Consider the following 12,733-nt stretch of genomic DNA (forward strand, 5'->3'; position numbering starts at 1 on the left):
AAGAAAAGTAAGGAAAGTGGAATTAAGCATGTGAGAAAAAGAAAAAGAAATGAGAAAAGAAAATCAGACGAAAGGAGGAATAAAATAAGATAAAGAAGGGAAGAGGAGAGAAAAAGAAACGGAAAAATAAGAAAGAAAATAAGAATAAAGGAGGAGGAAAATGAAAGAAAATAAGGATTAGGGAAAATGAGTAAGTAAAAAAGGAAAATGGAGTAAATAAGGAAAATGAGGAAGAAACGAAGGAAAATTGGGAAGAAAAGAAGAAAAATAAGGAAGTAAATAAAGAAAATAAAGAAAATAAGGAAGTAAATAAAGAAAGTGAGGAAGTAAATAAGGAAATAAGCGAAGACAAAGAAAAATTATGACTAAAGGAAGGAAACTAAGGAAGAAAGAATGTGAATAAGAAGAAAGAGGGAAAATTAGAAATAAAATACGGATGATGAGGAATAAATAAGAAAAATGAGAAAGAAAATTAGGAAGAAAAGAAGGAAAACGAGAAAGAAAATAAGAAAAATTAGGAAGAAAAGAAGGAAAATTAGAAAGAAAATACGGATGATGAGGAATAAGAAAGGAAAATGAGAAATAAAATAAGAAAATTAAAAGGAGGAACATGAGAAATAAGAAGAAAAGAAGGAGGGAAGGAAATAGAAAAGGCAGCAAGCAACCCCTTGAACTAGCAGTGGGTGACGACACGGCCCTACATTGCAGTGGGCGATAAGGTGACTGGGCGGTGTTTGTCGCGCTGTTCCTGGACAAAGAGCAGATGAGGAAGAGCGGAAGAAGTACCGGCTTAGCTACAAGGCGAACGACGTTACTGACAGGCGAGGGTCGGCGAGACGCTGTGTTAGCGTCTCCAGGAAAAACTCGCGCACAGAAAGAGGGTTTAGAATAAGCCGCCGAGATTAAAAAGCTACGTCAAGGTACAGTCACTGATCCTCACCAAGTTTCGCTGGACCTTAAGCTGCGTGTTGCTTGCTCATTGGACGCTGAAGTAAGAAAATAATTTTGTTACACAGAGAACAAAACGAGTTTATTCGTCACTTGTGTTTATTTTCCGTATGAGGAACTGATTTGACAAAGATGGAAACGATCGAAGTAATTTCATAAAGACACCGTCAAATGGGACAAATAATTACCCCATTTTTATTTAATAGGTCAAAATTAGTTTGCATTACAAATATCAGATGGGTCAATTCTGATCCCAGTTTAATTTTATATGCCGAAATTAGTTTTATACGTGTGTGTTCACATGACATAAGAAGTTTTATCGAAGGAAAGACCAATCAGATGCTGTTACATACGACCAAGTTGCATTTTCTTTGTTGGATTTAATTCTGTACGTAATTATAAGTTTGGGTTTGTCATTTTCGGCGACAATAAGCAACAGGTGTACTTACACATTTTCTTGCTAAATAAAAGTAAGATAATTTTGGCATTTGTCTGTGTGCCTAATGTAGACGTAGATAGGGAAATTACGGCAAATTAAAAAGGAGACTCATCATAAAATACTAGTTTAAAAATCCTGTTGAAATTCAACAGGAATTATTTCCTTCAACTTATTCCTCTTTCTGTCTTTCCATTGCTAATCTTGTAGCTTTATTTCTCCCATATCTTTCCCCTACAATTTCTATAGATACCTTTTCCTCCTTCCCCTTTAATTCTCATTCCTCCTACATCTCATTCTCCTTGGACTCTTGTCTTCAGTCCCTGATAACCCAGCCCTCGTTTTAGTCCACACTTCACATCATATTATAATTTAAAATGTTTAACGGTAAGTTACAATGCACGAAGGTCTAATTAGCCCTTTGTAGCCAAAGCTAGTCTAAATAGATTCAGTTCGTACCGCAAAGAAAACACTTCACCATTACAAAGATCAACTTGTTAATTCTGCTTGGGGAAATAAATGGTGTTTACAGTGAGAATCATATAAAAGCCCCGTAAATACAAGAATGTAGAATAAGATTTAAGGGTTAAAACTAAAAATATGCTCAAAACGTGTCATTACACAAAATTAACTATGAAAAAATCAGCTATGAATAATGTTTTGTCATTTCAGCCCTTCCCGAAGTCCATAGCCATTTAAATATTACGCAACTAAGCATACAAATATCAACCTGGGCTTTATAAAGTTTGGGCTCATGTAGACAGGTAAAGTAACGCTGTGTGTGTCCCTAAGTACTAGGCAATAAAGCCGTAAGTCTGTAGGAAACTAAGTCGAGCAAGTTGTTCGACCATGCTGAAGATGTGAAGGTAGAGATGTGTATATTCCAAGACTTCGTTACCACATGGAGGTTGAGTTGTCAACTTCACGCTTCGACTGATTTACCCGGGTAAAGAACCGACTAATAAATGTTGGGCAAAAAACTTGGTTAGTCTCAGACCTGGTCTTGACGTGGCGTGGTAGGATAAGGTCCCTGCACCAGGCAACACAACTGAAACGTTATTTGCTTCCGTTCTCAATAAATCGGAGACCAATACCTCTTCTAACTACAGTTAAGCAATTGGAACATCAATTTGAATGTACTGGTCATGTAACCTGGTAACATTTAAAATGTTTCAAAATATAACTGGACAGAAACAGATCAATTTCATCTCAGAACAACTGAATTACGATATATAGTTACCGGCCTGATACACAGACAAAAACCAGTGTTTAACAATTTCCGTTTTGCTTTTAGTGTTATGTAAAGTACACGGAAGTATTAATTCTCCGGAAGTTGTCAAAATTTATCATTAGATAAACTTGACAAACATTTGCATACGGTAATAGCGTAATTATATTAAATTACTTAATTTATTTGCGTGTTTTTCACAGGATATTCAGCAAAGAATACTTACAGTCTAGTTAAACAACCAAACAACTACATTCATATAAATAAGTGAAGACAGATAAATCAGTAAAGTGGTTGGGTACGGGTTAAATGACTTGAATTCGGTTCCCGGCACGAATAGGTAAGCTGTTTTTCTCTACACCACTGCTATTTAATGGGCTTCGGGCCTACCTAACCTCCTGCCCAATGGGTAATGGATTCTCTAAGTGGCTGGAGGAATCACCTCTGTCTAGTGCTGAAGTATGGAAACATTGAAATTTACCTCCATGATTCCCGGATGCCTTCAAAAGAACTGTGCTAGACAAAATTAGGTGAAAATATTTTGAAGCATTTTATAGACTGTTCATTGTTCAAAATACATCAACTTTAGCATTTGCAAAGTGACCACAGGCCTAAAGCATCTACGGATTTGTATCATTCGAAAATAGTTTTCGTGGGTTCGAATCTCACTCGTGGAACGAATGCATGTCAATGTAGCTGTGTTGTATTATCGTGTATAGGTAAAGGCCTTGCGATTGGCCGAGTCGGTATAGGTGGGAACATCATGGGTATTTAAGGATCAGGAAGGAGGCGGCCGTGGAATATTTGGAAGTACTGTCTCTGGATTCACCTGGTGAAAATAATGAAAAACTTGAAACGACAGAATACACAGTACTTCGGCCGGAATTCCGTAAAATAAGTACAATCGAATGGTTGTCATAGTAACTATTAAAAGTTAACTACACCCAACTGCATCGTTTTCTATGAGCTATAAGTACTCTGCCCAGGTAACAGAGCTTGATGTACGGTAGTCAAAAGCGAGAATAAAGGCTGCTTATGTGTTTTCTATAAGGCAAGAAGACAAGCACTAGTCCGTCAGAGAAACTCAAAAATCACACATCCATAAAGGATCAGCGTCTGAAGAAGGATTTTATTCAGCTGTATTTTTCACGCACACGAGGACGCGAGGCAGGATTGAGGTTTGCCGAAGCGTTGGAAAAGTTACATTCTGGATCTAAAAGTGGCACACAAGCAAAACTTCATGACCGATAAACAACCAAAAACAGACGGATATAATGATTTTGGAGCTACAGGGTTTGAATCTCGGCCGGGCTATTGACTAACGTAACTGCGGATATCCTTGGTTTTCCTCAGTCTCCCTTCCGGAATGGAATTGTAAAATATGCCACGACCACGCCTTTCTAAATATTTATCAAATCGTTGTTTTTTCATATCTCTTATTCTAAGATGTACAATATATGTAGTTGAAACAGCGTCGTTCAGTAGCATAAGAAACAATCAATATATTTTAAATCTCAGTTTTATATGAAAACAAAAGATTGGTTCCACTTTTAGTCTAGTGTATCCTCGATAAAGTCCCCTCTCCTCAGTAAAGATCAAACAGGAGATTGGGTGGGTCCAAATGACAGGCAGCAATTGTAAGATTTATCCTGTGTCTAAGAATAAAGAAATTAAGACTTACTGCAGGCATAGATAGAAAGCTGCAAAATTTCTCTTCTTTGACACACGGTGATCAGTGACAAGCGGCTTGCTCAGACCATTTTATCCCGGAAAGCCCAGATTTTCGTCAATACTGAGGAGAATATTTAACCTAGATGATGCAGACTAACACAAGTACGAAGAAAATCACATGACAAAGAGCTACATAATTTGTATTCTTGAGGGAATATCATTACAGTGATATAATCAAGGGTGAGGTGATTGACAGAGCATGTAGCATGCTTGAGGAAAATAATAAACGCGTACATTTTAGTCAGGAAACTGAAAAGAAAGTGGCTGTATAAAGGGGATGAATTCTGATGGTGAGAATAATATTAAAATCGACCTTACATAAGCAGGCATGAGTGTGTGTACTTAATGCTCCTCGCTTAGAATACAATCTGTTGACGGGCTCTTGAAAACTGAGTAATAAGACTTCAGGTTCCAGAAAACCTACAGAATTTATATATCAGTTGAGTGACGGCCTGCTTCTGCTTCTAAAGAAAAATTATTTGTTATTCTATAATAGTTGTATATACATTACGATTTATGTATACCCACAGTATATGTTGTGTTATTTCCTAAGTAAAGCTTAATCTCGAAAAATTATCGTCTCTCTACCGAACTGAGTGGCTAATTCCTCCTTGAGCTACTGAAGGTTCGCTAAAGTTACAGCATTCGGGTGTTTATGAAATACCCACTAGCTGGCCATATGATTAACCACTTCCAGTTCTGTCCATATCAGCATGCTTTATTTCGCTACTGCCAATTTCAAAACTATCATCCCATATACGCCTAGTTTTCTGCCCTTTCAGTCCAAATTTTCCTACTAGAATCATATCTACGTGATTTATTTCCTTAATTACTGTTACGTATCCAAATTATTCAAATCTTTCTTGTTTCACTCTCTTCGATTATTTAAAACTGTAGAGCAGAAACTCAGTTCATCACTGACGTGTAAATATCAATCACCACTTAAGTCGTTCTTTCATACCGTTTTGTGATATGTTTCCATCGCGACGAAAATATAAAATCTCTCCCCACCCCTCCACAGATTTTTAGCTAGGTGCCTTACTTGCGAAAAAATAAATAAATAAATAAAAATCCTTCCTGCTAAATCTCTATTTCCTGCACCTTCTTGCCTGCAAATCCTCTCCTAAGCTTAAATCCGTCTTTGATTTCGGTGGAACAGAGGACACTACATCTGGCTGTCTTCTCGACGTTTTCTGATGCCACTTTTCTTCAAAGCTTAAAGTCTTCGGCTTCTGACTTCACGTTTAGCAGAAGAATGTTGACTCCTGCGTTATTGTGTGACTTCGAGAAGGCGTTTTACTTCTATGGACTGACGTACACAAAATACAGACTCATCCAAGAAACTGAAAAATATCTAGAGAACCTGGGAAATACTTCTGGCGTCAGATTCGATAACATGGAGTGATTAACGCAGCGACATTAACAAAAGTAATTTTAAATTATGATTTCAACTAAAAGCCTTTAAATTTGTACTAATTGTTAATTAATATTATTGATATTATAACAAGCAGAATAATACTTGCTGATACGCAGTGGAAAGTAAGATATAAGACTATGGAGACACCATGCGAATAAAGCTCTTGGGTGACTTAAAACTAAATGAAGAGTCATACTATAATAGGTCTCACAAGACAGATTTTAAATTTAACTAGCTTAGGTAGGAGAAGGTACCTAATTCTCTAAATGGGCTAATAAATCTTCGGATTTTATTAAAACGGAAAATTTATTGACCAGCTGAGTGGCAATCATCTATAAATGAAGACCCTTGGAGTTACCCCGAAGATTCACAATAAATACAAGTTAACAGAAGCATGTTGAAATACATCTGTGGGTTCATAACAGGGCTGCAAGAAGACGCAGCAAGAAAGGGGAGCACATTTAAAATTTAGAAATTAAAATGGGGGGGGGGGCTATTAGATGAAATCACTCACTCTAAGTCAAAATATACTCTAGCTTCTAGGAATAAAAAACAACCCATTATTTTATAACTGTTATAATAAATATGTAACGATAACCACATTTCTTTACATCTAGTCATGAGGGCATGTCAGGGAAGCATTGAAAATGTCGCTATTTGTTGGTGACAGTGGTCCGCTACTTCATACCTGGTGAACTAGGCCCAGCCTCTGTCAGAAAGAATAGAAGCGTTCAGCCCATATCATCATCATCATCATCACCACATTGCGTTTTAAACTTTAACGTATATTTTGTTTTAAATAAGGTAAATAAGATAGTTTTGTCTCAAATATTCAATTGCTTTTAACATTTTTATCAGAAGTTAATGCGTCTTGAGAAGAGTTTTACTGCATTTCAGTAACAAAGTTTCTTTAAAAGCAGTGTTACTAAAATTTTGTACCGCGATAGTTTTAATTCAAATGAGTCTCTACATATTTAATAATAGTTTAAAAAAAGTGGTAATAGCAAACGTCTCCATTACGCATCCACGTTACACATTTTACTTTGAAAAGAAGTTTTAAAAATAAAGAGCTTAGATCTACAGTATCTAAGTAATCCAGTCCCTTTGCAAACCATACCTGAAACCAGTTTCTAAGTACGAGTCTAACAATCCGAATGGCGGTGACTTTTCACAAAGTGCCTTAGTATAAGGGTCTTAACTCTGAAGACAGGAAACAGAGAAGGAGTAAAAAGAAATACAAAAGATTCCGAAATCCTTACCTCTAACTGTCCGTAGGCGTCTAACCCATATGAATAATGAAGCGACTTTTAGCTCTCGAGTCAAGAGATTTCAGAGACCAGGAGAGGGGGGCGTATAAAGGAAGAGCTTAAAGTCAGAGGTTGTAGGACCCCGGCGGGGGGAGGAGGGTTAGACGGGGATGGGGTTCAGTAGGCCAAGGGAGATTTTCTTGGTTCTAATCCCAACGTAATGAACCTGAAAATCCTGGAGCTAGGGGTTGGGGTAGGCAACCAAGCGAACAGAAATACTGGTTTCATGCCACATACAGACCAGGCAAATCGAAAAGTCACGATAAACATGGCTACTGAATTTATCTCCAGTTCGTACAGCGAAATTCTGGAAATATGACGAATTAGCTAAATACTCTTCCTTAGTACTTAGTGGTCGTTAATTCAGTTGTCTGTATTCACACTCAAATTGAGAAGTATTTGTGACAGAAGGATGTAAAATAACTCGAAGCTGGAAGGTTTTCAGTGATAGTGCCTCAATCAGACAAGAAATTTCCTGTTTTCTTATGGAAGTCGAAGGCTTACTGTCTATTGTGATAATCCCCTGCCAAAGTTTCGGAAGAAAATTTGTAACCACCTACAAGATTACATGGAATAATATTATATATATCATACAAACAAGGCAATGGCGCATTTGACAAATTAAATAAACAATACAACGGTTAGATGATTACACACGCGTGTCGAAACCTGTAATCACACGGCATAACTCACAATAAAGTGTTGCGTAGACGGTAAAGAATATTAATATTCTTTAGTAAACTCCCGTCTACTACATATATTTTATTTCTGCAAGACCTATGTTAATGTTTTCCTCATATTTATGCGTAAGTCTCCAAACAGTCTTTTACTTTAGGATTCTTACGTAATTTTCATTACTTACGCCGCGTGTTTCATTACGTCCATATTGATGGACGACCTATCGAGCCATCTTTCGGAGTCAAGTAGTACTACTTCCACGCTGAGGCTAGTTCATGCAAGGGTTACGTAGACCTGTTTCAAACATTTTATTTTCGGAGGCATATTCTATTCACGACAGAACACAAATTCTTGTTGTGTAAAAGTATGGTGAGAGAAACGATATTCCCTAGAAATAATCTGTGGATATCATTACATATATTAGTAATAGCATTTCCTTTCCTGTTTCAAGAAAATCTTTTGATTAGAAGTTTTCATACTGAGTTTTATATAGTGATTAGTCCATAGTGTTTATATTTGTAACTAGCAAAGTGTTTGTCCTTCTGACAGGGTTCTCTTAAAATGAACTCTACTAACAAAATAATTTTACCTGTATTTATTTATTGTGACACTCTTATAAGAATTCGCGTAATCAATCAGTGTCAAAAGTTTTTCTCCACTTGCCCCCGTGGTGCTACGTAGCGATTGGATTATGAACTAACAATTGTCCTGCAACAGCGGTGGATATAGGTTTATATCGGTTTTGCATTGCAGTCTCCGACTAATTCGGCCAGAGAGAGAGAAACGGAGAATACTGAATTATGTTATGAAGAGTAACATTGCGTTTCGCCTTCATCACTATTTTGCGGGTAGAAGAAAAACAGCCTCATATACAATTGAAACCAAAAACATTGCCCACATATGAATTGGGAAATCGAGCTTCAAAGTATTGCCGCTGGGTAGTGATGTTTGTAGTGTGGAGAGGATATTCTTCGTTATCTGCAACCCCCTTTCACCTCTCTGAAGACTATGTACGAAATTTCCGAACTGGTAATAAGCATAGGTATTCAATACTCTTGTTTTTAGAAGCCTGTTTAACGTTAAAATATGCTAGGATAACTTATTAAAATAAGACATAACATATTCTGCCTTCTGTATCATTCGACAAGTCATACCTTGTTACGTAACGTACTATTTGGAAAAACATTGTCACACAACGAATGCAGAATGTCCCAAAAATATTTACACACACGTTCATTAAATTAAATAAAGACATTTTAATTAACTACCGTTACATATATGAGAATTGGCAGTTATTGAATTAGCGAATCTAGTGAAGGTGTTTAAAATTACCACCATTAGCTTCATGGCACAGTTGACAGCAGTGAGCCATCAAAGTTCCCGTTGTGTATACATATTTTTGGGATAATCTGTGTAAGAAACTGGCCGTGTTCACTGATTTGTGTCAACTTGGTTTAGGAGTCAGAAGTAAAAAAGAAATCTACCCTGAATAAAGTTATTCCGTGTCGTTTTTGACATCCCTCTACAACCGTTTATCGAGTCCCTTTTAAACTTAAATTAAGTATGCCTACCATCCTAAATTTGTCAAACGCCTTTTCCAGAAGACGCATGCTAATACCCCAACAAGGTTAGATAAAAGCAATAGATAAGCCTAAGCAGACAATACCATTCTAACCAGGGAGTCGGCGTTGCTTGTCTGATCACAGTGCAAATGTAATCCAGGAGTATGGATGGGGGATAGACCATCGGTGAATTTTTTTTTCTGCAATTGGGTCAGAAATTAGTGGGTAAATCAGCAATAATCGGGTAGGACACAAGAGGGGTATTGAACTTGGGAAATATCTACGGGCTGCAGCGGTCTGATAAAACGGATTTATTTATATAGATGTTGTTGCATAAGCCCTACCCCCCCGTAGTCAACTAATCCTCAGAACTGGTGGATTATCCCCTCTCTACCGGCCGCCCGTCACCCTAATGTTGTCTGCCCTCGATACAACTATAGGCACTGGCAACACACGATACTACAACTACAGTGACAGGCAACCAACCTGTTCGAATATACGTATACAAAACAAAATAATAAAGACTATATTTCAACTGAGAGGGTTATACTGAATCGAATGAGAACGGAAAATAATCGTGAATAGTGACTGGCAAGACATTGGAAGAAGAGGACTTAGCTTATTTACAAAAGACAACGTACTGTCTGCTAGAGAAATTACTAAAAGACCGGAAAGGCTGTAGAGTTAAATATACTGGAAAACGTCGATCTCGTCCTAGCGCCGCATAGCAGCACTTTTGCGAACTTCAAACATGACTGGTACAATGCACAGAACACTAAAAAATGACAACGCTACAAAGAACAATAAAATTCGAACATCAGACTTACACAAGCACAGAAATATAAAAAGTAAACAAGTAGGACATAACCTGATACATGTTGGATGGATGGATTTCTTCGTCTATTCATTTAAAAACGCACGACGTTCAGAAGCAAGATCTATTTCCGCCATCAGAAGAAACCATAGCACGTCCACTGTAGAACGATTATCAGTTTTAGGATCTGATATTTTTCTTTCGGAGAATGTTCACTGCGCATGCTCAGAACCTTACTCCTGGAACCCCTCACCACAGTCACCCTAAGCTCGCATGTCTTCTTTTCTGCCGTTGACAGTAGCTGCAGGCAGTTAATTTCGGCTGGAATCAAACTAGGTGTAGTTGCAGCGTACGAGTTCCTTTTAGACAGTCAGGGTTCGAGCCCACAACGTGTGTAGCAAGTGGAGTCAGCGGTCGGATTACGGATCGTGTGTAGAGCATTGCTATGGGCCCGCTGTTTTAAAATTTGTCTTTCACAGAAAGAAAAATCTGCCCCGATTACGAAAGCTGAGCCCGGCTGAAGTATCAACCAATGCCTTCCCGAATACAACTGTCAAAAACTACCTGGTGGAGAGCAAAGCATAGAATGGAAACAAAAGCGAAGACTTAGGACATGCTGAGGTCGACAGTTCGAATTCTGGTCGGATAATAAATATTTTATCGCAAAATCCTGTCTCTGTCTATGATTCACTGATGCTCTGTCCGAAGGATCTTTTTGAATTTAATAAAAATTCGGTATTTTATAATTAATTCCAAAGTATGGAAATCCAAAAAGAACATGAAGGCCAAAAGGGTGGAAGGAGAAAAGCAAAAGTTAAGTGAGAAAAGGTAAGAAGGAAAAGACGAGTAGGAAAGGATGTGAGACAAAGTTGAGAAGGAGAAGAAAGGGACAAAAATAAGTTGACGAAAATGAGGTAGAGGCATATCGATGAAAGACGTGACCTTGAATATGGAAAAGTTGAAAATGCCTTCTGATGCTGAAGCAGAGAGCTGGTAAAACGTATAAAATCACGACAAAACTACACAAAAGTTCACTACTCAATTTATCTTAGAGTTACAAGACTCCGCTGAAATCAGAACGCTGTTTACTCACCACTGTTTGATTTCGAGAGTTCGTAGCTTTCTTTGGGGGAGGGGTGTAGAGCTGCCTCTTGCTGGGGAGGCGTTGGCGGCGGCGTCCTGACGGGTGGGGGCGGCGGTTCTGGTGCCCGATGTGCTTGAGGGGGTGGCGGGGTTGAAGCAGGTGGTGTCCTGCAACCCCTGTTTGTGAGTGCCATGGCTTGAGTCTGAAAAGCAGCGACAGGTGCCTTCATCAGGTATCACGTTGTTCTTACTTTTTAACAAAGACTTATAAACTGTAATTATTATGAGTTAAATTATTATTATTATTATATTTAACGACGAGTGAAAAATAGGCCCGTGTAAAGCGGAGTGATCGTGGGGTATTTCAACCACTTCTTTGCCATAAACGTGATTTCTCGTCTAGGATCATCATCGAGTTATATTTTTAATAATTGCGATATTTAATAATTCCACTGAAAGAAATACTACATATTATCCTTATTTTTCGTAGTAATCGTAGTTATTTGTGACTTTTTTAGTGAAAGCCACGTAGGAATTATCTCGAATTCGAAACAATCTGATGTCGTCCTTAACACGAGAATCAGATAAACCAATCTGGGGTTGAGATTTAGGTCCCGGATATTCTGAATATGAAGATATCTTAACCCCTAGACCACAACGTTTTACATATACGAGTTAGAAGTTAAAAATATTTAAAACTTCACTGAAAAGTGTGCCCGTAATTCCTGATGTCACAATTCTGTCTCTATATTAATATTCTTGATACCAGAATACTGAAACTGAATTAAAAGTACAGTCGCAGTAAGTTTTACTGAGCTTAAAATCCGAGACAATTAAAGCTGATCTCGGTAAAATGTCAGCCCCACTTGCGGGATGCCAGTTTGGAATCTAACCAGGCAATAATCTAGATAATATAGATTCTTTCGAGGTTCCTACAGTTTAGACAACCACTGATCCAGAATAAGATATGATTATAATATAGAATTTATGACACATTCCTGTCTTAATTCAAGGATCCGATCTGATCCTTCAATGAGATACTGGGGAAAATCATGTAATCCTCGACAATTGTTGTTCTGGGTTGTAACATACGTATCTAAATACATTATCTACCTACGAGTCTACACGATGTCATATGAAAACCTCATTTGGGATAACTTATGCTGGGCTGTAGCTCCGAAATGCAAAGGACTGTTAATCAGCGGCCAACACACACCACCAGCAAGACATTATAGTAGGGAATGTGCAGAATTAGTTGAATCCGACAACAATAACGGACACCTAACACGAAGAGGTGCATGTGTTCTTGAGCGCGGAAGTGTGTGATTGGGAAATCCCGAGTCACGAATCATGAGCCGGGGAATCCCCTGCCAGCCGGGCGACCCTGTGGAGAATCCTCCATGTAAACGTTATCACATAGCCAGATATACGGTACGCACTCAGACCACGCTAAGTTACTCTGACGTCATTCTAGGAAACACGCTCGAATTGTTATGGTTGTTATGGTACGTATACATTATCTAACTAGT

At 38.0% G+C, this 12,733-nt stretch overlaps 1 protein-coding gene across 4 annotated transcripts in view; it reads right to left on the bottom strand.

Moving 5' to 3' along the window:
• The window catches only part of dve (SATB1_N and homeodomain domain-containing protein dve), a 192,681-nt gene that overhangs the window by 66,701 nt on the left and 113,247 nt on the right, over positions 1–12,733 (bottom strand). For 3 of the 4 annotated variants that reach the window (XM_087351681.1, XM_022059283.2, XM_022059282.2), the window contains exon 2: positions 11,215–11,407. In XM_087351681.1, coding sequence (XP_087207807.1) covers positions 11,215–11,407 — 193 coding nt within the window. Of the gene's footprint in view, positions 1–10,175; positions 10,281–11,214; positions 11,408–12,733 lie in introns of those variants that run through there. The other variant, XM_022059284.2, reaches the window with a different exon arrangement.

The sequence above is a fragment of the Zootermopsis nevadensis genome, unplaced genomic scaffold (genome assembly GCF_977971745.1).
Source record: "Zootermopsis nevadensis isolate Lab colony 2312 unplaced genomic scaffold, Znev_1.0 Znev_ptg000020l, whole genome shotgun sequence".
NCBI lineage: Eukaryota > Metazoa > Arthropoda > Insecta > Blattodea > Termopsidae > Zootermopsis > Zootermopsis nevadensis.